The following is a 23,582-nucleotide window of genomic DNA, read 5'->3' as shown; positions in this document are numbered from 1 at the left end:
ACTGTCCAGTGTAGTAATAGCCCTGTTCTGAACTCCTGGTTAGGAAGCTCAAATGGCCATTTTTTTAACAAAAGATGTCACGGCCCAGGCAAGCCTGCTGTTAGCCAGGTACACATAGGCCACTCCAATTACATGCATGCCGAACAAATGAAGACACACGTATCCTGGGATTCCGGTTCCTGGATGTTTTGGCGTTTTCTGTATCTACTGCCCAGTCAAATTCTCAGGGAACCTTAAAGAGTCAGAGATAGAAGTAAGGGACATTTTCTTTTCTATCTCCTAAGCACCCTGAGTCATCGCGAAAGGAGTTAAGGTTTGCATCTAAGGCAGATGCTTGCTTGGCTCTGTTCCCGATCGCAGGGTTCCTGCTCCCCAGAGCCCCTTGCATTACTAGGTAAACGTTCACCGAGTGCGCCATAAGTACACGCCGGGTTACCGAGGCGGGTTGTGAGCCATTTACTTGCTTTTCAGTAAGAGAAATCACCTGACACGGGACATCTCCGCATCACACACTGGCACTGACACCATTTCCACCGAGGGGTTAAGGCAAATGCAGGAGGAGGGATATGAATTGGGACGTCACTTCCTTCTGATAAGAAGTGTCACTCAGTTCCTTAGCTGGAAACCTCTTTCCCGCTACTAAATCACAGCACTCAAAACTGGGTATGCCCCCACTCAGCTCCCATTCACAGAAAGTTGATGTAGAAAGCAGTTCTTAAAACAGGAGAACGAGGCGAGCCCTTCCGTGGCTGTACTGTACCTCTAGCATAGATCTGGTGCTCTAGGTTAGTCAGACTGGCTGTGCTCCTAGTTCTAAGGTAGACAAGGGGGAGGCCTGGTAGACAGAAGAGACAAAGTTAGAGAGAGAGAATAAACACAGTGAATAAGAAGACTCACCTCCAGAGCATAAGCGCAAACAGAGTTCATCAGAGAAACAGCAAGCGTCATGCAATTATAGCATCATTTCCCTCGTGATTACCAAGAGCTGAAAGGGTAATCGGCAGAGTGAGCGGGACAGTTTTCACCCCAGCTTTTTAATTATGGAGGCCGTATCGAAGAAGCATGCTCCTTTTTTTCTCAATTGGGGAAAGAAAATGTATTCAACATTCTTTTGAGAAGAATGACAAGCCTTTTGAGGATTTTCAATTTAAAGCATGAATGTTCTTAAATGTCATAGGAAAGTCACCAACACCAATGAGCACAGATTTGAGTGGGAGCTGCTCCGTCCCACTTGGAAATGCAGTCTGTGTTCCCATTTCAACTGTCTTTACTAAGGAGTATCTCGTAGTACAGTTATATCATAAATTAAACATGGAAGTTTTTAGACTATTTCTATTTCCACGCAATGTCATTGGCATACAATACTAGTCAGTTCTATAAGGTGCCATGACATTCAGGTTTACCTGCAGAGTCTCAGCTCTTACTGAACAAAGCCAACAATTATGTCAAAAATAAAGCTGTTATTTTCTTTCCCCTGCTAAAGAAATAGTGAGAAATCAGCAGCTCCCTTAGGCTGAATTTCATATTAAGAGACTCTATTCCAAGGGCTCCCACTGAAGCTGCCCTTGTATAAAATGTACAAATTGAGGGGCTGGGGGGGTGGGCAGGTAATGACTAAATATTCATGAATAAGCCCTGAAAGTCTGTGGTCAGTTCAACAACTGACTTTCAAAACAAATGCCCAACAATTATTTTAGCAGGTCTGTTAAAAGAATACAATCCCATCTGATTTACTTCCCCCCAGGAACTTCTAATAACAAAAGAGGTTTGGAAATTTAGATATATTCAGTTATGTCTAATTAAGAAGAAATATTACACCTTCACATGCCTAAGTAACTATAAAAATCTAAGTAAATAAAACCAGCTTTAATTTAGTAGAGGCATTTAATATAAATAAGGCAGCTTATTGACTTTAAAGAAAGAGGAGAGATTTTTTTTAAGGGCAGGGGAGGAGAGGGACGGAAGAAGACCTCTCATGAGAATCCTGGCGTTTAGGCCTTCCTAAGGGTTTGTGCAGCCCCTGGGTGTAAGGTTCCCTTGGATGAATGCTTTCAGAAACACACACTCCCTAAGACACATAACATACTGTAAAGATTATTGAGAGTCTTCTGGGCAGAATTCTATGTTACATTCTCTTGACACACAAATTGGGCAGGTTATAGAGGAGGAGCCGAAATTGAAGCTGATGATATCTGAAAAGCCTGGCTCCTAAGCAATGACCTTGGAACTCAAAGCGACAGCCCGGGAGCCCAGAGAGCAAGCGCAGCTGACATTTCCTTGACCCTCCTTCTACAGTACAAGGCAGATAGAAAGTCCATTTATACACCCTGAGGAGAGATGAACCAGTTCAAATACTTCATACGCTATGAAAATCCATCTTCCCGTGACACGTTTGCAGACCAGATGGAATATTTAAGTATTCATGAGCTATGTGAAGTCCAGCCAAGCCTCCCCAAAGAAACCACACTGAAAGAGCTGGGGCTGAGCTGAATTTGAATGACAATGGCTTGTGGAACAACTAAGAACCATGCAGTTGGCCCTCACGAACTCCCCAGCTCTGAAGAAATCAGAGCTCCACGGCGAAGCATTAAGGAAAGAAAACGTCGTTAACAGAGAACAAACTGACTCCTCTTTCTTCAAGAGGCTGCGTATTCAATTCGTTTGTACTTTGTGAACAACACAGGGCTGCCCCTTCTGACAATTTTTTCCACATGGGATATCCTTCCCTTCCTCTTTTCAAGAATATATACCCAATCTTGAGAAGACTGAAAAGATGTTTTTAAAAATCCAGTCAAAAAGTTCAGTCTACAGGACTATTTGGCCAAGTAAAACACACTGAGCAATGGCTGATCTCGATGTACTTTCAGGTGCACCAGCTCATGTGCAAAGCTACCAGAATTCAGGAATTTGTATATTGCAGATCCTTTCTCTCCCACAAAGGTAACTGTTCACTGAGCTCATATTAAAAGCTGAGTAATTTGTGCCAGAAAAATGTATCTCACAAAGCCTAAAACAGAACTACAGAAGACTGTCAGAATGTCCCGTTGGTTTTTCCATAGAAAATGACTGTTGATTTCTCAATGAAATGAGGCTCTGTGGGTCCATGGCAATCTAGTCAGACATCAGTAGAGGAAAATCTTACTTTGTCCAAAGCACGGAGGATCCACTGAAGAGCCCATCCAGTCTTCTGACATAGCCGAGTCTGCTTCCTTGTCCTGCTTACAGTAATCGGCCATCCATGATTCCTTGGTACTTACATACTGGTCTGGAAAAAATTCCCCAAAGACAGTAAGAACAGAAGCAGAAAATATTGAAGGTTCAAGACAGATAATGTCAACTCAGCAAAAAAGCTGTCACTGAACCTGCTAGGCAATGCACTCGATCCCGAGCCCGCCTGTCCCCGAGAGAACCTGGCACTCCTCTAGAAGAAATTAACATTAACACAACAACCCCCAGGACAGAAACGATACCACCATGTGAGGGGAGCCACGACCAAGATGAAAATGGAATTCCATGGGAGCATAGAACAGGGGAAGATTTATTTTGCTTTGGCAGAAGCGGAGGAGCACACACGGGACTCTCAGTAGGGGAACCTTTGGCGTGGGCCTTAGAGAATGAGTAGATCACAGCTTCCCAGCGGGGTTAGGGGTCCAGCCAGAGAGAATAGCGTACGCAAAGCCTTCAAGACGAAGTACATGGCACATTCAGGGAACATGAGATGCTCTGGTGTGACCTGGGCACAACATATTGGGGTAGGGGCCTAGCAAAGAAGTGTACAAAAGAGAATGACAGAGTGTGTAGAGGGTGGGATCCCACGCTAAGAGGACAGTGTGTAGAGACAAAAAGACCAATCAGGCTGTTAAAGAACCACCAAATTCAAGGCTGAAATCCAGCTGACAATTTTCCAGCCTGGTTTTTACTTGTTTGAGAGGATTACAAGTGGGAGAGCAGGTTAACAAAATACTTACAATGTGCCACACCCAGATAAAGACCTTTTTTACTAATTAAGCATTGTATTTTTTAAAACAAGAATTATTGGTTTCTAGTTTTCAGTTTCAATATTTGGCTACATAAATGAGACTTATTTAAACACTAAGAGGTCACAGCAATGTTTCTGGGCTTTAGCACAGTATTAGGAATAAGAAAATGAAAATTTTAAATGAACAGCTTTAGCCCTGGCTGGTGTGCCTCAGTGGACTGAGCGCCGGCCTGCGAATCAAAGGGTCGCTGGTTCAATTCCCAGTCATGGCACACGCCTGGGTTGTGGGGACAGTTCCCCAGTTGGGGATGCAAAACGCAACCACACTCTGATGTTTCTCTCCCTCTCTTTCTCCCTTCTCCTCTCTCTACAAATTAAATAAATAAAATCTTTTAAAATAAATAAACATTTTTACTACTGACAAGAACATCTTTTGGAAGATACTTTTCAATAAAATAGATATATGCTCAGCAGAAATATCAATGAACTCTTTTGTTTGAGGCAAGCCCTCTTGTTCATTGTAGCTTTTCAAAGACTACCCCAAACTTTTATCAAAATCTCCAGATGAACAGATTATATAATAACACAGCAGTCAAAATAATAGAGTATAGAAGGATCATGAGACCAATTTACTATTACATAGGTAATATTAATATCCAGGCAAAGCTGATCATGTAAAACAACGGTTTTAAAATTCGGAAATGGATACACTTGTGGTCTTATTTCCTACCCATTCTCTCCATCTTACTGACATAGAACCGTGGATGTTCTGAGAGCTTCAATCCAACACAGACATGAAGAAAGTGTACACATTTGCAACAGTATGAGCTATCACTCAGAGATAACTATGGTATCACCAAAATCAGATCATTTGATCAGTAATTCCAAAAGTGAGTGTGAGCTGTAAGTAAAACAATGTTACTCTTCCTTTAGACGATATAAACAGAAGCCTGGAGCGGTTCTGACTCACTACATCGAATCCAGGAATGTACATTTCCATGTTGGAAAGAGACTTTCAGAACATACACCATTAGCTTGGCAACCCTTTAACAAAATAATTTTTCAGAGTTAGGTCAACATAATAATTGATGGGAAACAGTCTTATCCTGCTACAAAGACATGGTAAAAATTACACCTTTTAATAATTTTTCAGTGAACTGCCTGAGCGAAGTGAACCTAAAGCCACTTCTAAACCACAGCGACCCAGCATGATGGGGAGGAAGCTCATCACGGACACTTCTGTGTCCCAAGCAGGCCAGGCTCTTGCGTGAGTTCTGACAGCACTGATTTGGGATGCCAGCCCTGGAGCACTGGGTTGAGAAGACCCCTGAGGCCAGGTTAGGGTTTCCCAGGAAAGCTGCCATGATGCCTAGGTGGTGTGCTGTATGGGCCCCAGCATTTGCTAAACCAGGACGAATCGTCTTCCAGACCTGGGACTTGTGCACAGAAACTTTCCGATCTCCTAAGGACGGCTCTCCACTCACCCATCAGCACTGAAGTGATATTGATGTCCAGACGGGTTTTGGCCTTGGCTTCCAGCTTCAGTCGAGGAGGATGGAGACGGCTAGCGGCCTGTTGTTGCCAGGATACAGTGCACGGCCAGGGCTCAATAAATGGCTCCCAGCCTAAAAGAACACAGGAAATAAGACATCTGTTCAGCAGATACCATGAGTTTATAGGGGAACACTGTTCACAAATGCTCAGCAAGGACAGACTATAGCATAACAGCTTTCTATCTCCAATTTGGTTTCACAAGGAAAGCACCACCTTTAGCTGCAGGTCACCCTACAGATGTCTGTGCTCTCGAGGGGATGGAAGAAGAAAAGCATATCTGTACCCCAACCATGGTCTCCCAGGGGTGGGAGGAGATGAGCCCTCCTCCCTTAGAGAGCAGGCAGAACCTGTTTTTGATCCTCTCAGGATGAAAAAGGAGTCTCTGACTCAGGATGGAAAAGTAGTATCAGTGGCTGACGTAACTATTAAATTTGATTCTCCTGCTCACATCATGAATCCACTGGTTAAATAAATATATACGTGGAAATTCATGAACTTGTTCAGATTTTTAAACTTAAAATGTCATATGTACAAAAGGCATATAAAAACATGTATATGTAGTTTCAAGAATAAAATTACTGCAAAGCCCACGTACCTACTCACCACTCAGCTTTCAGAACTAGAAAGGCACAAGCGCCTTCGAGGCCCAAGTGCCGCTCCCCCCCACCCCCAGCCTCTCCCGTCCACCTGCTGGGAACCAGGGGATGGGATTTCTAATTGTTTCCTTGCTCTTCTTTATAGTTTTACCACACACGTACGCAATTCTTAAGAACAAATTGATTAGTTTGTTCTGTTGGCGATCTTTACATAAAGAGAACCCAACTGCATGTATTCTTTTGCAAGTTTCTATTTTTCTCAACACCATGTCTTTGAAATTCGGTCATATTGCTGCCATGGAGCTGCGGGACATTTGATTTCACCACTGGGTTGTAATCCACTTAGGAATACACCATAATCTATCCATTCTACTGCTGAGGGACAGTCAGGGGTCCCTGTTTCATGGCTGTAGCCGATTTGTGTTCATTTCCTAGGACACACCGGCAAGAGGTTCTCTGAGCACCAGCCTAGGAGAAGCATGATCCTGGCTTGCTGGGTAAGCTTACCCTCAACTTTACTAGGTCCTGTCAAACTATTTCCCAAAGCAGGTGTCCCCATTTACAATTCTAATAGCGGGAAATAAGAGTTCTATGGCTCATGTCGTCACCAATACTTAGTAGTGTCACATTGAATTTTTGCCAGTATGTTGGGTGAGAAAAATTGTATCTCATGTGATACTTTTCAAGGCCAGTTAAATTGTAACCGTTTTCTAAACATACTCAATCAGCCATAGTGAGCTGATTTATGAATGGAAATCCATTCCAATATGCAGCATAAAGTAGGTACACTAACATTTAGTTAACTGACTGTGTTCATATCACACAACTTTAAAAGTAAGAAATATTTGCTGAGAAAACAAAAGATTCTCAGAAGAACAGCTACCACATGCCCTGTAAGAGTGTCTCTTAAGCAGCAAGGCTGTGGCCATTATTCTGAAGTTAAACAACTTGAACTATCAGGAAACAGGATTGTTACCTCTGAGTGAAGCCAGAACAGAGAGGGAAAACATGAACTAACATAAAAAATTAAATGAGACGCACTGGAGGGCGACCAGCAGCACCACAACAAACCGAGGCCGTTTCCCAGGAAATCAAAGGGAGCGCTCACTGGGGGTCCTAACTCAGCCTGCACGGCTCTGCTCTGTTTCCTTTGTCCGCAGCTACTGAACACTCTCTGAAGGCAAAGAATGTGTGCCTTCCTTCCCTCCCCTTTCCCTTCCCTTCCCTTCCCTTTCCCCTTCCCTGTCCCATTGTGGTGAGGAAACTGGTTACGCAAACATGGAGCTCACACTGCTCAGCCCTGGTACAGATGGCTCCTGAATGTCAGTCTGTGTAAGCCCTTATCTTGGTCTCTCCACTGCGAGGAAAGAAACCTAACATGCCCTGCGGCATGGGCAGGTTTTCTGTCTCCCGAAGAAGAGCTTGGTCTGATTAACTGTGTTTCACTGTAGGGAGTAGGCATGGCAGATTATACATTATCACGACTCAGTGCTCTTCTAATAGAACAAACAAGTGTAGGAGGGAGTGAGAAGGCTTGAAATTTAAAATGATTATGGCTATCAATCTCCCTTGAAATGTAGCTACTATCAGAGCCAGCCAACTGAGCCTTCACTTTGAGCAATTCTGTGTTCTAAAATAAGCCAAACTGCAGGATCAAAAGGAATTAACTATCAAATGTCTTTTTAAATAATTCAGCTGAAACACATCAGATATGCTTTTAGAAAAAGGGAAAATCTCCACCTCTGGTGCTTATGCAGTCACTTGTTTTTAATCTTTCCCTGCCGGGCCCCACCCCCACGCCCTCATGTAAAATTTATGTAGAAACAGGCCCAGGCAAATATTTGTGTTATTTTTTAAATCCCACAATAATATATGCTGAAACCGACCTGACAGAGCACGGTTATAATAATCTCCAGAAAGGGTGAAGTGGGCGTAGCCTTCAGGGCTCGTTCTTATGTGCTGAAGAAAATTCAGACCTGCAATGAGAGCAGACCTTACTGCAGCACCAGGGCGGGGGACAACCAAAATTTCCTCGTGCAGACAAAGCCCATTGGGGAGATGTTAGTTACCGCGAATACTGATGATCTCATGAGAAAGCACACAAAAATGTGGTATGTTCTTCACCATGGATTTCTTTGCATAATTTCCAATTTATAAAATATTGCATTAAAACATTACTTCGTAATTACTGAGTTGGGGGGGCACCCCTTTAAATGTTGTGCAGATGCCTCCTTTGTCCCCCGGCAGCCCCAGCCCCAGCATCCAGGTGCATCGGAAGCCTGTGGGGCCATCAAAACCGTATTTCTACCTGAGGATCTTAAAGGAAGGCACAGTGATCAGAGTGGTCACGTACTGATAAACATCAGCTCAAATTTTTAAGATCCCCATGGAAAATAAGAAATAATGGTGTTCTGCAGAAAAATACTAATGGAAACAGTGCAAACTCCAGTAGCTAGTTTGAATCACATGGTCCTTGTAGTGCCCAGGAGCACAGGGAAAGGAAAACCTCTACAACGTGGAAAAGGTCAAATTAAATCCCTAGAACCAATTTTCTTTGAAGGGAACAGAGGCCAGCGAGATCAGAACAATGGGAAGTTAAACGCAAACCCAGCAGGGAGCTGCTCCTGACTCTGCTCAGCAGCCTGGGGTAACGGCAGCCGCGCAGCCCCACCGCAGAGGCCTCTCCGGCAGTGGCTTCACCTCTTCCCTGCCCCGTGGGGGGCACTCTCAGGTGAGCTTCCTAATAAGACTGGGTTTCTTTTATTTTCAAAAGGTATTCAGAGTAGAAGCATTCTTTTCTGAGCTTATATTTTAAAGGCCTTTAACAACACTACAATCACTACAATATCCACGTGCATAGAAAGGTAAACAAGATGGAGAGGTCTGGAATTACTGAACTAGAGCTGTTAATATAACAGAAATTTTGTCAATGACAATTACAATTGCTCCCCAGCTACAGGCAGAAGGCCACATATGGCAAATAAATACGCACTTCTTTCAAATACAAATAATGAAAAACTATGGAAAATCATCTAAATATTCCTCCATCCTACTAAGTAGAGGAGAGCGTGAGTAACACAAAGAAGCCCCACATAACTCAGCAGTCACTGCGTGTCAGGCAAACACTCACGGGAAAAGGTGAGCTCGGCGAGAGGCACGTCACAGTCCATGCAGTCATCGATGAAGCAGATGCACACGCTCTCGGCTTTAATCTCCACGCCCGAGATCATCTGGGCTGGCATGGTCCCCTGGCTCTCTCGGCTCTTAGAGGCCAGGGAAAGAGACTTCAGAGGGTCGGCATTCTTAAACAACCAACTTGCTGCCTTTTTCAATTGGCCTTCAAAGAAATTAAAAGGTGATCGGTTCAACCAGTTCCCACAGCAACTCAAGCAACTCACAGAGGAAACAGAAAAAGCATATAGGGACCTACTGGACAGCCCAAGAGAACCTTGATCCAGATGTATTCTTAGACATAAAAAAGAAAGAAAAAACAGCATAATAAGAGGAATTCTGCTTTTAAGCAAATAACAAGGCCCTCTTTGTTGCACCATTTCCGCTTAATTTACTACACCTTTTATGTTCTGGCTCAAAATGCCTCCAGAAAGCCATCCTGCCTCTACTATGACATCCGTTGAAGGAGAGGAGAGGAGAGAAAAAGGGGACCCAAAAGGGTGCCACTTGGTATTCAAGTACTTAATCTTCACTGTGTAGTTTTTCACATGCTGATATGTGACTTTGTCACTGTTCTCAGAAGTCTTATACTTTGCACATACTTGGTCTTCTCACCCACAGATTCCTTGAGAACAGACGGCAAAGAGAATTGCTAGTGTGTAATATACAACTGTTAAATGACAGCTCCCTGAACACAGCCGGATTGCTAAAGCCAAAAAAGGGAGGGAAGGAAACAAAAAAATGGAAGAAAAGGGAAGCGGAGGGGCAAGGGGAGGGGGAAGGGAAGGAAAGAGAAGGAAAGCGGAGGGAAGGGAAGGGAAGGAAAGAGAAGAGGAAAGAGAAAACCAAGGCCGCCCCCATGGTTATAAGTCACCAGAGGCCAGCGCGTGGGCCAGTGGGAAGCGGTTAAGGGCACGGGCTCTGGAGAAAGGTGGCCTGGCTCCTGAACCTGGCACTGAACTAGACGTTGGCTCTTAGGCCAGGTACATGATTTCTCTGTGCCCGACAGGACACAATCACAGGACTGACAGGAGGAGGGAACAAATGAGGGCGTGTGAAGGGCTCAGGGCCGACTCTGCCATAAAACATGGCTCTAAAAACATCTGTTGCTATTATCACCTTTATTTTTAATGGAACTAAACCTTGGATACTAAAGAAATAAAAAATAAGAAGAATCCCAAAGCCTCTTAGAAACTTTAAAAAATGTTTAAATTGTTAAAGAGTTAAAAAAAACAATAGCAAATGCAAACATTAAGGGGGTATAAAGTTAATTAAACTAAAAAGCAATGATGTAAAAATAGAACCAAGGATCAAAAGATAACTAGGCCCACCTTCACTGTTTTCAGAGAGAAAAAGATGTCAATTAATGAAAACAATTATGCAGTGAAACCAGCATGCTCACACATAGTCAAAGTATAACCTGGTACAATCTTTCTAGATCAGTCAATTCAAGTAAAGAGCCAAAAAATGTCTATACCCTTTGATCTGGTATTTATAATATTAAGACTCCCTACCAAGGAGATACTTAAAAGATGTAGACAAAAGTTTATACTAAGAAATGTTTACTACAGAATAATGTATAATATTGAAAGAATAAAAGGCAACTGAAAATGGCGAAATAAATAATAATATATTCTTAGTTCAAAAATCAATGTTTACAGATCATTTCAATGACATGAGAAGATGATGCTGAAACTAAGTACAGCAGTCCCTCTATATTGCAGTTCACTTACTGTGGCCTCACCGTATTGCGGGGTTTTTTTAAATATTATATTTAATCATTTATTGTGGATTTTTCTCTATATCACGGGATTTTGTGGTACTGTATACGTATGTTGTTAAAGTGACGTAGGTTTAAGAGTGTAGAATATGTTTAAGAACATAAGTAGTGTTTATGAAAGTGTGGAAAAGGTTAATAAGGGAGTGGGAAAGGTTAATAAGGAACTGGGAACGGTTTATAAGTGTGTGGGAAGGGTTTATAAAGCCTTAACATATATATAAATACTAAAATAAATGTAAGGTTCCTACTTCGCGGATTTTCACCTATCACAGGGGGTCTAGAACGTAATACCCGCGATCTCTTACGTTCTAGACGCCCCTGCGAAGTAGGACCCTTACATTTATTCTACACTCTTAAACCTACGTAACTTTAACAACATACATATGCAGTACCACAAAAATCCCACGATATAGCAAAAAATCCGCGACAAATAATTAAATATAATATTTTTTAAAATCCCACAATACAGTGAGGCCACGATAAGTGAGCCGTGATAGAGAGACTACTGTATATCATAATTGTAATCATTCAATAAAATTACATTCAAAAAAAGGCTCTCCAACTGTATTTGCAACACAGTCTATCAATACACAAAATACTACAAATACATGTGTGTGAGTGTGTGTGGTACACAGAGAAACGGAAACAGCGAGACGCACACCACTCTAAGGGCTGGGATAAAATTAGCTTCTGCTGTACCTCTCTTCCTGAAGGGGATGGGGACACGGAGGAAGGTGGGAAGGCAGTGTGGGGCCATGGCCAGGACACAGGAGACCTGCCTCCACACCCGTCTCAGCCCCTCACTAACAGATGGCCTTAGACACGTTTACATAGCCGGTTTCTTCACCACGGTGGAGATAATAAGGCCTCCGTCCAAGGCCTTCGAGGATTCAACGGGGAAGCGCAGGGCTAGGCCTCCAGGAAGGCAGTAAAGGGCCCCGGCTATCAGTACCAGTGCGTTACCCTTCCCGGGGTAACAACGGCTACCATCTGTAAAGCACCTTCCGTGGGCCAGGCACTTTGCTTAAGCGCTTTGCATGTACTAACTTACAGCAAACCTCCAAAGGAAGTCCTCATTTTACAGATAAAGAAGCACTAGTACAGAGAAATTAAGAAACTTGCCCAAGTCACTAATAAGAAGCATGTAAGTGGCAGAGGAAGGGTCTGAGCCAGGCAGGCAGCTCCAGGGCCCATATTCCGATCCACACTAAAATACCGCTGCCCATTATTAATGGTCACAGAACGCCATGGAGGGTCTCCAACATACACGCCGGCTCTCTAAGTCACTCTGAGGGACTAGGAGAGGAAATGGAAACGCAGCATATTATCAAATTACCTTGACACACCAGAAGAGCTTTGCGACAATCATCCATGCTGAACCCCAGCTCCTGCAGTCTCGCCAGCTGCAGCTCTGGGAAAAAACGGCGTAGGGTTTTGTTAAAAACTTCATGTCGATTAATCCAATGTAAGAAAAATTTCAGAAACTGGTGACTAAATCATTTCTCTTCTCTAGGCAAAAATGCACTACTAATTGAAGACTTTTCTCAAGTGTATCCTAAAGACCTGAGGAGCCTTCTTACATATAATGTGTTTGTTTTGTTTGTTTTTTCAAGCATATAATGTGTTTTTAAAAGCTTAAAACTGAAACTTAGTATTATCTACATCACGTTAGAGGAAAACTCAAAGTTTAAAACCAAACCTTAGCATTATCCATATAATTCCAGAAGAAACTGTAAAAGGAACTATAGTATAGGCTAGGGCAGTTGGTCTGGGGTGTTAAAATTTTAAAAATTAGAGAGGCATATTTAGGTTCACAATTATACTTAATGACACATAATTATACTCTGAGCAATTAAATTGTGCAAAAGAAAATCATAACAGTGAAAAAGGAGAGTCCTTAGGAAGACTGAGTTTCAGAGTTAAACCTACCCAGGACAGGATCTAAGGCGTGTCTTGTCCCTTCTCTGGTCTCCTCTCTGACTCCAGATGCCCCAGAAAGGTGACCGCCGCCGGAACTGGCCTCCGAGGCCACTGTGTCAGGTGCCGCAGTGTTAGCTTGCTCAGGGATAGACTTTGCAATGGCAAGAAACAGCTGAACGTCATTATAGGAGAGTCTGATATCCAGGGCTTGTAAATGAATCTATGAAAATTTAAAAGGTGGAAGTTTTTAAAGTTGCGTTTGGCTTGGCATCTACACCTCCTACAGGTACAATTCCTAATTCAAGTTTCAGAAGGTCCCACAGACGCTGCACTAAATTTCCCATTTTGAAGACTGGAAAGATCATGAAATTAAGCACTAATAGCCAGGAGGTAATGTGACCCAGTGATGAAGTCAAATGTTCATAAATTGCACCAAATAAAAAACATTAACCTAGAAAAACTACCAGAATTAATATTTCAGTAGAATGAGTTCCATACAAGTATATTAATCATTAAAGCAGAAAATCAAAGAATGGCTGTAGGAGATAGGATCGCCTACGAGTGACATTTTGTTAATCCACTTTGCTTTGATCTATTTAATTTTTAAAATCTCTTCAACAAAATGACCAACCAACAAAATTATCTCTTCTTTATTCAAACAGAACATTAGCTGAGTCAGGTTCCACACTGGCACTTCCTAAAACCCGGTTTTCCTCGGAGACCTGCAATACAGCTCCCACTGGTAACAGCCATTCAGACGCCAACACCAGACCACTTTAAAAACAAACAGACTGTTCTCCCTGGCTGGGGTGGCTCAGTGGATTGAGGGCTGGCCCGCGAACAAAGAATTGCCAGTTCGATTCCCAGTCAGCAAACAAAGAATTGCCAGTTCGATTCCCAGTCAGCGCACAGGCCTGGGTTGCAGGCCAGGTTCCCAGGCGGGGGCGCGTGAGAGGCAATCACACATTGATGTTTCTCTCCCTCTCTTTCTCCCTCCCTTCCCCTCTCTCTAAAAATAAATAAATAAAATATATTTTTTTTAAAAAATGACTTTGAATGTCTGGGTATGGTACTTTATGTATTCCCTTATTTTTAATTTTGAAGGTTGAACATCAGAATGGTTTCTCTCTTTCAGACTGCTTTGGTTCAAATGGAGTGATTAATCATTCCCCGTCCACCACAGAAATAAAACACCGAATTCTTAAGCCTCCCCGGCCTGGCTCGCCGCCCTGCCTTCGCCGTGCGTTCTCCTCAGTGCCCTGCATGCCTCCCTGTTCCAGGGAGACCTTGCTGTGTCTCGCGTGTGCGGGGCCACGGCCACCCTCGTCAAGGCTTCCTCGCATGGCATGCTCTCCCCGTCTGCCTAGGTATCCTGCCCCTCCACTCGGACTCACCTGCTTTTGAGTTCCGCCGCTCACAACCAACGGTCCTACCTGCACTAATTTCTGCTTCCTGTAAACTGTTAGAGAATGTCAAGATTATACCAGACAATTAAAAAGGTCTTTTATCTGCCACAAGACAGCACGATCTTAAAACAGAGACAGTATCATTTTTATTCTGCACTGGCCGAGAGAACCACAATGTGGCTGGCCCAGCAGCCCGAGCTCGGGAGAGTGTCTGAGGGTGCAGAGACGTGTCACGCAGCTTTCCATCCTTACCTCCAGCACAGGTGGGAAGTCGCCGCTGTTGAATGCATCCATCAATCCTGAACTATTCTGATAAGAGGAATTCCCCACCAGCTCCACCTGAATTTGTACTGGATCAACAATTGAAAGAGCTGTGTCATGCTCATTCCCTAGTCGACATGAAAACACCTAGGGAGGGAAATGCAATATGGTTAGAATTAAAGTCTGATTTAGAAAAAGCCTAACCATGAGCAGAAGAAGAGACGACCTCGGAAGCCACAGCCCTGTATTATCTCAACACCCGTGACGGCTGCTGGGATACTGTGAAGAGTGAGGCCGGCACCTCACACACTGCCAAGAGCATGCGCAGCGGTTCGTGTGAAAGGCAGTTTGCGACACGTAACAGAAGGCTTCAAACTTTCGCACGCTGGGACCCAGCGAGCCTACGTCTTTCTAGGAACTAGCATAGAAGGAACTAAGGCAAAGCGCAGAAAAATTCCGTGAACCATTACTTAATAGGTAATAAAAACAATTAAGAGCATCCAAGGTTTTATCTCTCAATATTCTTATCTACTCAATGTACTATTTTGCAGCCATTTAAAAGTGACAGTTAAAACAACCATATGGAATTAGGAAGAGAGTTACGACATAGCTAATATGAAAGCAGCCCAATCAAAATAATTATTACACCAGGACTTTAAGAAAAGAAACATATCAAAATGTCAACAGAGATTATGTGTGGAGGGAGAGGTGATTTTTCCCTCCCATCCCCCAGCTGGATGTAATATAGTTCTTACTTTCATAGTTGAAAATAACTACATTAGTTACTGAAGCTGGGTAATGGCCACATAGCGGTTCATTATATTATACTGCTTCCTTTGTACAGGCTTGGAATATTCTATTTTAAAAAGTTCTGAAATAAACATATTTTATTTACAGGGAGACAGAAGAGAAGGGAGGGAGGACTCCTACTATAAGACCAAATTATTGGGATAAATGGTGATGGGAAAAAAATTAAAATAAGTAAAATTCATTTTTGATATAGGGGGAAAAAAAGACCATCCTCAAGAAGAGTACAGAAGAGGAAAGCACCCATTTTGATCTCCTTTGCTCCTTCCTCCAGCCATTTTTGTTTGTTTGTTTATATTTTCTAGTGATACCAAAAAACATGTTTACTGCCAACGTCCTTTGCTGTATTTAAAATTAACTCATTTCGCTTTTTTAAAAAGTTTGTCCCCAGCGATGTACCAAGGAGGTCTTAAAATTCAGTTTCAGCTGTGCTGCCGAAAGAATAAGATTGAAAGGGTTTCCAGGAATCTCAAATATTTTGCCATGCAGTTTTTCTAAGACTCTGGAGCAGGAAAGTTTCGTTTTCCTTTTTTCTTCAGGGGCTTCTGCTACACAAAACCCAATTGTACCTAACAGTTCATTAATCAGTCACCAAGAGCTCCCATTCAAAGCTGGTATTGTGCAGGCTTGGAAAGCAGAAGAACTGCAATTTCATGATCAGCTCACATCACACCAGCATGCAAATCCTTCCTCTCGAGCGGCGGTTTCTCTTCGCGAGAGAAGCCAGCGGTCAAGAAGTGAAATCCCGACAGGCTGCCATCAGCTGTATCTGACCGGGGAGAAAAGTGCCACATGCAGCTGACAGGGAAAACAAGTTTTGCTCACCCAACTTCCGAACACTTTCACTGGCAAGAACGGGGCATGAAAAGCTCAGTCGCCAAGGGGAAGGAGATGATGAGGAGCCCTGACCCAGCCTTGTAACACTCTAACAAGAGGCATGTCAGCTAAGATCAGTGCATTAAGAACATTTGGGAGATAATAATCTGCCTCGTTTCCCCGCCTCTCTCGGCAACCCCTGGCTTACAAAGAGGCAAAGCAGTTTTTGTCTAACATATAATGTCCAGGCTCCTGAGGCCACTCCGATGCGAATCATCTCCTTCGGGAGACTAAATCGGGGCCTAAAGCAGCACTGTTCGCTCCTTTAGGTTGCCCTTTTATAGATCAGATATTCCAAAAAGGACAATACATAAGATCCTCAACACCTGTTATAACCAAGTTCCCATGACCACAAAGCCCTTGGTCTTCGCAGGGACAAGCAGTCACTGTGCGAAAGGGGGTGCAGGGGAAATGAGGACCACCTCCCCACCCTCACAGACTTGCCAAGGACTAGACCTGCAGAGTTAGAGGACACAGCAGGGAGCCTGACAGAGTAAAGGGGACTAAGAGAGTCTCCTTGAACTTCCTGAGGAAGGGAGGGGTTAAGAGGAAGAGGCAAAGCCCCTCCACACATAAACGGGCTGCCATTGGAGGACTCAGTTCACACACTAGAGTAAGCTGGCAGATGTGAGGAGGAAACGAGCAGAGGGCAAGAGTCTTCCAGTTCACTCACTCTTTCCCCTAATGAAAGTTTAGGAAGCAACATGCCCTTCCAGCTGCTTTTCTCTTGAACCAAACATGTAGTCTTTTGATCAACACGTAGGCTTCTTACCTCAATGCCAAACAAGCTTCCTGAAAAGGGGCGATCGACAAATCGGGGCTTATAGGTGAGCACGGTGGTGCCTTTGAGAATAATGGCGTTGGTATCGAAGCAAGACACGTCCTCCACGACCACAAACTCCGTCCCTGGAAAGGACAGCCTCGTTAGCCGCGCTGTGGGACCCGGGGCAGCACGCGTCTACCCGGGAGGCGTTAGCCGGTAGGACCTGCTCTCCAGGATGCCGACCTTCTCCCTCACTGTCGTCCTGAACAAATTCTCAGTAGCCGGCCGGGCACCGCACAGGCAGGAAAGACTGGAGAGCAGTTTCTCTCTCTAGAATATATTTTTAACTTAGGTCTCCCGGACAACTAACATGTTCAGAAGCCCAGGGAATTATCCCTCCTCCAACCGATGACCTGCTTTAATATCCCAGGAAATAGATTCAGATACAAATGTTGGTCAGGCAGCATAAGACAGTACATCAGCTATGTAGCTGTTCGACTGTTTTCAAAGAATGTACACCAATGTCATATAGAAACGTCTGAAATTAGCACCTGCAGTTGCCTATTCATTTGTTCATGGCGAATTTACTTCCCTTTATACGCTATATGCTTTCATCAAAAACCATGTATAGATTGATCTTTCAAAACTAAATCCATTTAAAATGCTAGCTGCTTCCAACCTATTGAGTAGTTCACAGGGAGTATATCACAAACAACAACAAATACACAAATACACACAGATGTACTAGAATACTTCACTAGTTAACAAAAACCATAATAATTCTGTTTCCAAAGGAAAATATTCTTTTTGTAGAGAAAAAATAATCCCCTCACTCATTTACCTTCTACACTAAGATTTTCACATACCAAATTGGCCCAAACTCAGTGAGGCGCATCTGTTGGGGCCCTAACAGTCAAATAGAAAATTGAAGACAAATTTAACACTGGGAAGAAAGACCACTGCCCAGGTGGTGCTCACACCAGGAGTGTGCGTTCAGTGGGCAGCAGAGAGGGGCAAGAGACCCTGCAGCCTTCACTGTGGGCCAGGTAGTTCACACCCAAACACAGAGGTCAGGAACTTCAATGTTTGTTGGTCTATAAAAGATTCAAGTAGACCCTGGCTGGGTAGTTCAGTCAATTAGAGCATCCTCCCATTACATCAAGGTTGAGGGTTCAATCCCCGGTCAGAGCCCATATAAGAATCAGCCAATGAACGCATCAGTAAGTGGAAAAACAAAACTAGATATTTTTTCTTTCTCTCTTTTCCCCTCTCTCTCTCTCTCTAAAAATCAATAAATTTTTAAAAAAAAGAAAATACTTTTTAAAATAATAAAAAATAAATAAAACTGTTGCATCACCGTTTAAAAAAAAGATTCAAGTATATAAGAGCTCATGTCAAAAAACGAAAGGCAACAGGAAAGTTATCCTGCAACACACGTACTGAGCCTGACATTCAAACTAAGATCAGTGACTCACACATAGGAATGCTCACCTGTCACATTGACCTTGACCTCCAAATGCCTTTCAGTGGACACAGAAAGGGAAGACCGCCTGGTAACTACTCCACTCTTCACAGCTTTGGGAACTACTGCAGTTTCACTGCTAGAGTTACGGTGGCGAGAAGGAGTCACACTGGTTTGTTTCTTAACGTCACTGGGAGTGTGGAGAAAATCATGGACCAACAGCAGCCAGTCAAATATGAGAAACACACGGAGATTGTTGAGAACCACCGTAAAACAGGAGGAATCCTTCGTGGATCTACAAGAGAGAAGACCAAAAAAGTAACATAGGAAAGGAAAAACATGATATTTCATTACCCTACAAAGTTATCACTCAGTTTTGGCAGATGGGTGTTCCAGCATTTTCTCAAGTGACAATTGTATCAATAAGCTCTGAATACTGGTATAATAAAACATTCAACGTACGTTTTCAAAAGTTAATCATATTTTTAAGCAAGAAGCAATATGCTATAAGAAAGTAGTAGAGTGAAGTCCAATGATTCTCTACAAGCCCCGGGAGACATTTGCAATGTCTGGGTACGTTCCTGGTTGACACAGCTGGGGGGTTACTATAGGCATCTCACGGGTAGAGGCAGGGATGCCGCTAAATATCCCACAATGCACAGTACGGTGCCCACAACAAGAAATTATCTAACCTAAAAATGACAATAGGGCTGAGGTTGAAAAGTCGTGGTACAGTAAAAAGAGCACAGGCTGAAACCCCGTCACTTTACAAGATGTGCTGTCTTGGGTAAGCAGTCTACCTTCTCTGAGCCTGCTCTCTCGCGTACAAAACGAGAAGCACTGCCGCAGGAAGAGACGCAGCAGCAGGCGCAGAGCGGGTGCTGGGTGCCTGTCCGCTCCCGTCCCTTGCTGTCTGGAATCACTCCTTTATAAACACCTAATTTACACACGGGTGCTCGGCGGTTTCTCTGGCTGGAACTGACCTGAGAACCCAGATCTTTAGCCTGAGAAGGAGGACAGATAAGATGACGTTTACTGTGGCTGAAACCCCAAGCACCCTATAAGTGGAACTGGGGAAGAGGAAAAGAGTACTCATTTTGTGGTCCCCAATTCCTGAAATTCTATATTTGAGGGTCAAACTCAAGGAGGCCTCTCAGGCCTGGCCTGGCCTTATTAGTACACAGTTGGCAGAAATGGGTAGCACAGAAGAAAAATGGGCTGGGGCCCCTCCATAGGGTTTTCTGGGTTGAACCCTGTTCTGTGAGCCCGACGCAACTCTGGGGCTCTCGCTACTACATGTACCTGGTTCCTGCCCTGAAAGGGCTCCTATTCTGGAAAAGCTGATTTGCAGATATTTGGAAGGTTGGCTTTCCTAGTCTCTTATTTCCCCTAAACCTGCCTCACTGCCTCCAGGAGAAGGGCACAATGATGTATGTGTCCTTCATACAGACGCAGCATTTTTCACAGAAACACTTTACCCTTTTGTAATAGAGAAAAAATGTTGTCCTCAGTAAAAATTTTCCACCCCATTTTGAACACAGACCGTCAGAGCTATGCACTAACTGGAAAGTCAAAGTGTGTCTGATCCCTATTCTGGAAAATATTTCAAGCCTTTAAACACTGTGAAATGATTTATATTTGACACACAAAATCCCAACAAAAGAGCAATTCTTCTTGAAACACAGAAAGCGTTCAAAAGTTCCCATCAAGAGAATGTGTTAACCCTCTCTCTAACAATGGTACTTCTGTTAGTAAGAGCCAGGTAAGACTTTATTATTTGACTCTAAGAAATTATATACCTTGAGTATATAAACAGAGCAATATTTCAAGGCTGCTTATATAGTAAACATGATAGGCTGAAAAACTAGCCGATAGTTTAGGAAGCCAGATCAATAATAAGAAAGCAAACCCAAAAAGAAATCGTTTCTGCGGATGGACCAAATATATGCAAGCTTCCTATTCAAATAAACATCACCTCCAAACAGGGGAGCTGCAAAGCACAGTCAGCCTCTCATCTGACGACTACCAGCCCTGTCACCAGAAACGGAGTGGGCCTGAGGACCGTTAGAAAGGATACGGGCTTTGAAACGTGAGGCCCAGGTCTGCATTCTGACTGCTTCACTTGCTAGCTGTGTGACGGTGGGAGAGTTACTTCTCCCCCTCCGAGCTTCCACTTCTGCATCTGTCAAATGGGGAAGAAGTCACCCGCTTTGCAGACTCGTGAGAATTAAATTAAAGGAGGGTCAAGTGCCACGTGTGTGGGAGGGCTCAACACGAGGCAACTAGTGCATACAAAAGTTTAAGTGTCTGCTTTGCTAGACATCCTAAAAACTTGTGGAAGGACCACGCCCTCCCTCCCAAAAAACCTCTCAACCCTGAGGAATTCACTGAACAGCACACTGAGATGTCAGGCATATTTAAACATATAGATATAAGAATAATCTCGATGATTTTTTTCTTTTTACACCTAACCAAGAAGCTTTCACTTACTTCTCTTCACTTAAACCAGCTTTCTCATGTACAGGTCCATATTTACAACATGTCTGCTAACATTATGTGCTAACAAAAAGGAGCTGACATTGCTTCCAGGGGTCTCTTTTTGGATTTACATGGAAGGGTTTCTTCAGATCAGACCTAGCTGTTCAGTTTCCAGGCCGAGGCTCACTTAGTCATAAGATCTTACCATAGTGTATCATAAAACACCATGACCCTACACCAGGAATAATAACGGCTTCTACCAGCTGCGCCCAGTGCTGTGTCAGGCAGCCAGTTGTTCTTTTCTATTTTATAGAAGAAGAAAATGCAGCTCAAAGACTTGTCCTGGGGACACAGGACTAGGAGGTGGTAAATGAAGGTTTGGAGCCCAGACTTGTTTGATTCCAAAACAAACGCACTTTCCACAAACAAAACTGCCTCCCAAAATACAAAAAGAAAAACATAACCTAGTTCAGAGGCTGGAGCTCTTTTTAATAAAGAAGTGAGTCTGCAAGACTTGCATAGATAAATCGGTAATACAAGTCAAAACCACCTTCCCTTCTGTTATTTCTACAGACAAAAGTCTTTCTTTATCATTAAACAAGCATGTTTCTTCCTTCCCCAGGCTGCTTAACGTATTAAAACAGACTAAAGTAATAGGCAGGCTGATTGCAAGAATCTGGCTTAACTCTAAACTACTTTTTTTTTTAAACAACAGAGACACCTTTTGGCCAATAAATGAAGCTGCAAGGTGACAGGAGTGCTAAGTTAGCACACAGGACGCTGCACTGATGTGCCACGTATTTATCTTTTCAGTGACTCCTTGGTCCTTGGATGCTCTAAGGCTGATGTGGCCTTGGCCACAAAAAACAAAATAAAATAAAATAAATACAGTTCTACCTTGGTGCTCGTTGCTAACTCGTTCCGGAACTCCAGACGAGTGCTGAAACCAACGAGTTCCAAACGAATTTTTCTCCTAAACCTGGCTCACTGCCTCTGAAAAAAGGGCATAAGGATGTGTCTCCTTCATACAGATGCAGCGTTTTCTCTGGCGGGGCGGCGTCATGACTCACACAAGTTCTAGCAAGTGCGACAAGCATGGAGCAAGCGCCAAGCGCTGCAACCCCGTTTTCTCACCAAAATGCGCCAAGTACAGGCCTTGGCGAGGTCTGAAGCCGACAAGGGCCGAGGTGGGACTGTAACTCACTAAAGATGTACTACCTGAAATGCAGCTCGATCTGAATGGACCCTTGGGTGGTGCTGCTGTTCTTGGAGGGCTGAAAGATACAGCTGAAGACATTTGTCGTGCCGGGACTGGCTTTCTGGCCAGCATAGCGGGTGTCAAAAGCCATCATGGAATGGGAAACCAAGTTGACGGACTTGGTTTGGTTGGAAAAGCTCTCATAGAGCAGTTTACATTTCTTGAAGTCAAATCTAAAAGGAAAAAAACAGACGAGATGTTAAAAACTTCCCTTTTACAAAATTATGTAAGTCCAAGACAGAAGAACAAAACAATAAACAAGCTGCAGTTCTGTGAAGGAGAGTAACTTCCATTCTGAGAGCCTGCATTGGCTGTAACAGGTTCCTCACAACGGACTTAGCACCGCTGTGCCCTGCACCTTCCTTTCCGTTTCCAAAGAGAAGATCCTATCCACAGAAAGCCCATGAGGAACACCACCACCACAGTCTGGGTTCATTAGTATTCCCATTTCCCGTCTTAAGTCTAAGAAGGCTGTACACAGGGTGGGGCCAGAGGAGGTTTACAGTTGCTTGGATGGAAAATAATATAATAACTAATAAATAATAATACCAGAATAAACCCTGCGTTTCGCATGCTCGCGACTGTAACCCTGGTTTTGCCCCACCCTGTGTATGTAATAATCCCCAAGGGACATCGAGGGTCCCTTTGGTCTTTCATCTGTCAGCTCCCAGCCTGCCTGGATGATCCTGTCTCCAGAGGTCGCTGAATTTTCATATGAGACCACTATAGCTTAATGGGAACTGTAAGAACAAATAAGATCCTTCATTAAAGAGAAATAATGCAACTCGTCCACCAACAGGAAATGCATTTAGGACTGACTTTTTTAATAATAGAGAAAGCTGCAATAAAAAACTAGTAGTTACTCAGTACCATCACGACAGTCTGTACAGAATGACTCGGTTGGAAAAACCAGTCATCAAAACCAAATTGCAGCTAACCAGACAACCAACGTTGGACCCCAGCGTCACTACGCCACATTCTCGTCAGCTGACGTGGGTTTTTAAGAAAAAGACAAAGGAGAAGATAGAGCTTCTGTGGGGAAACTACTACCCTTGAAGGCCTGTTTTCAAATATCGAACCAGTTTTCCAGCCATATAATCTTACGTTAGTCAAAAACTACCTGGAAAACAGAAGTAATATCTGCACAACCTTACATGGCTGTCAAGAGATCTAAATGAAAGGTAAGCAAGTGTGCCAATGCAATGCATTCTTGAAGGTTCCGTACCACTGATCACAAGTTCCCGGTCTACGCTGCCCAAGCAGGTACGTGA

At 43.5% G+C, this 23,582-nt stretch overlaps 1 protein-coding gene across 1 annotated transcript in view; it reads right to left on the bottom strand.

The window, feature by feature from the left end:
• The window catches only part of VPS13D (vacuolar protein sorting 13 homolog D), a 235,897-nt gene that overhangs the window by 149,757 nt on the left and 62,558 nt on the right, over positions 1 to 23,582 (bottom strand). The window contains exons 30-40 of the mRNA XM_090268616.1: positions 22,272 to 22,484; positions 18,605 to 18,870; positions 17,123 to 17,256; positions 14,659 to 14,814; positions 13,010 to 13,220; positions 12,417 to 12,491; positions 9,260 to 9,466; positions 8,016 to 8,105; positions 5,464 to 5,604; positions 3,143 to 3,265; positions 761 to 835 (exon numbers count right to left, since the gene is read on the bottom strand). Coding sequence (XP_090124742.1) covers positions 761 to 835; positions 3,143 to 3,265; positions 5,464 to 5,604; positions 8,016 to 8,105; positions 9,260 to 9,466; positions 12,417 to 12,491; positions 13,010 to 13,220; positions 14,659 to 14,814; positions 17,123 to 17,256; positions 18,605 to 18,870; positions 22,272 to 22,484 — 1,691 coding nt within the window. The remainder of the gene's footprint in view (positions 1 to 760; positions 836 to 3,142; positions 3,266 to 5,463; positions 5,605 to 8,015; positions 8,106 to 9,259; positions 9,467 to 12,416; positions 12,492 to 13,009; positions 13,221 to 14,658; positions 14,815 to 17,122; positions 17,257 to 18,604; positions 18,871 to 22,271; positions 22,485 to 23,582) is intronic.

This window comes from Furipterus horrens, unplaced genomic scaffold, assembly GCF_987537825.1.
Source record: "Furipterus horrens unplaced genomic scaffold, mFurHor1.1.pri manual_scaffold_3, whole genome shotgun sequence".
Lineage (NCBI taxonomy): Eukaryota > Metazoa > Chordata > Mammalia > Chiroptera > Furipteridae > Furipterus > Furipterus horrens.
Note: the sequence above shows the minus strand (reverse complement) of the source record. Positions and strands in the feature narration are given on the sequence as shown.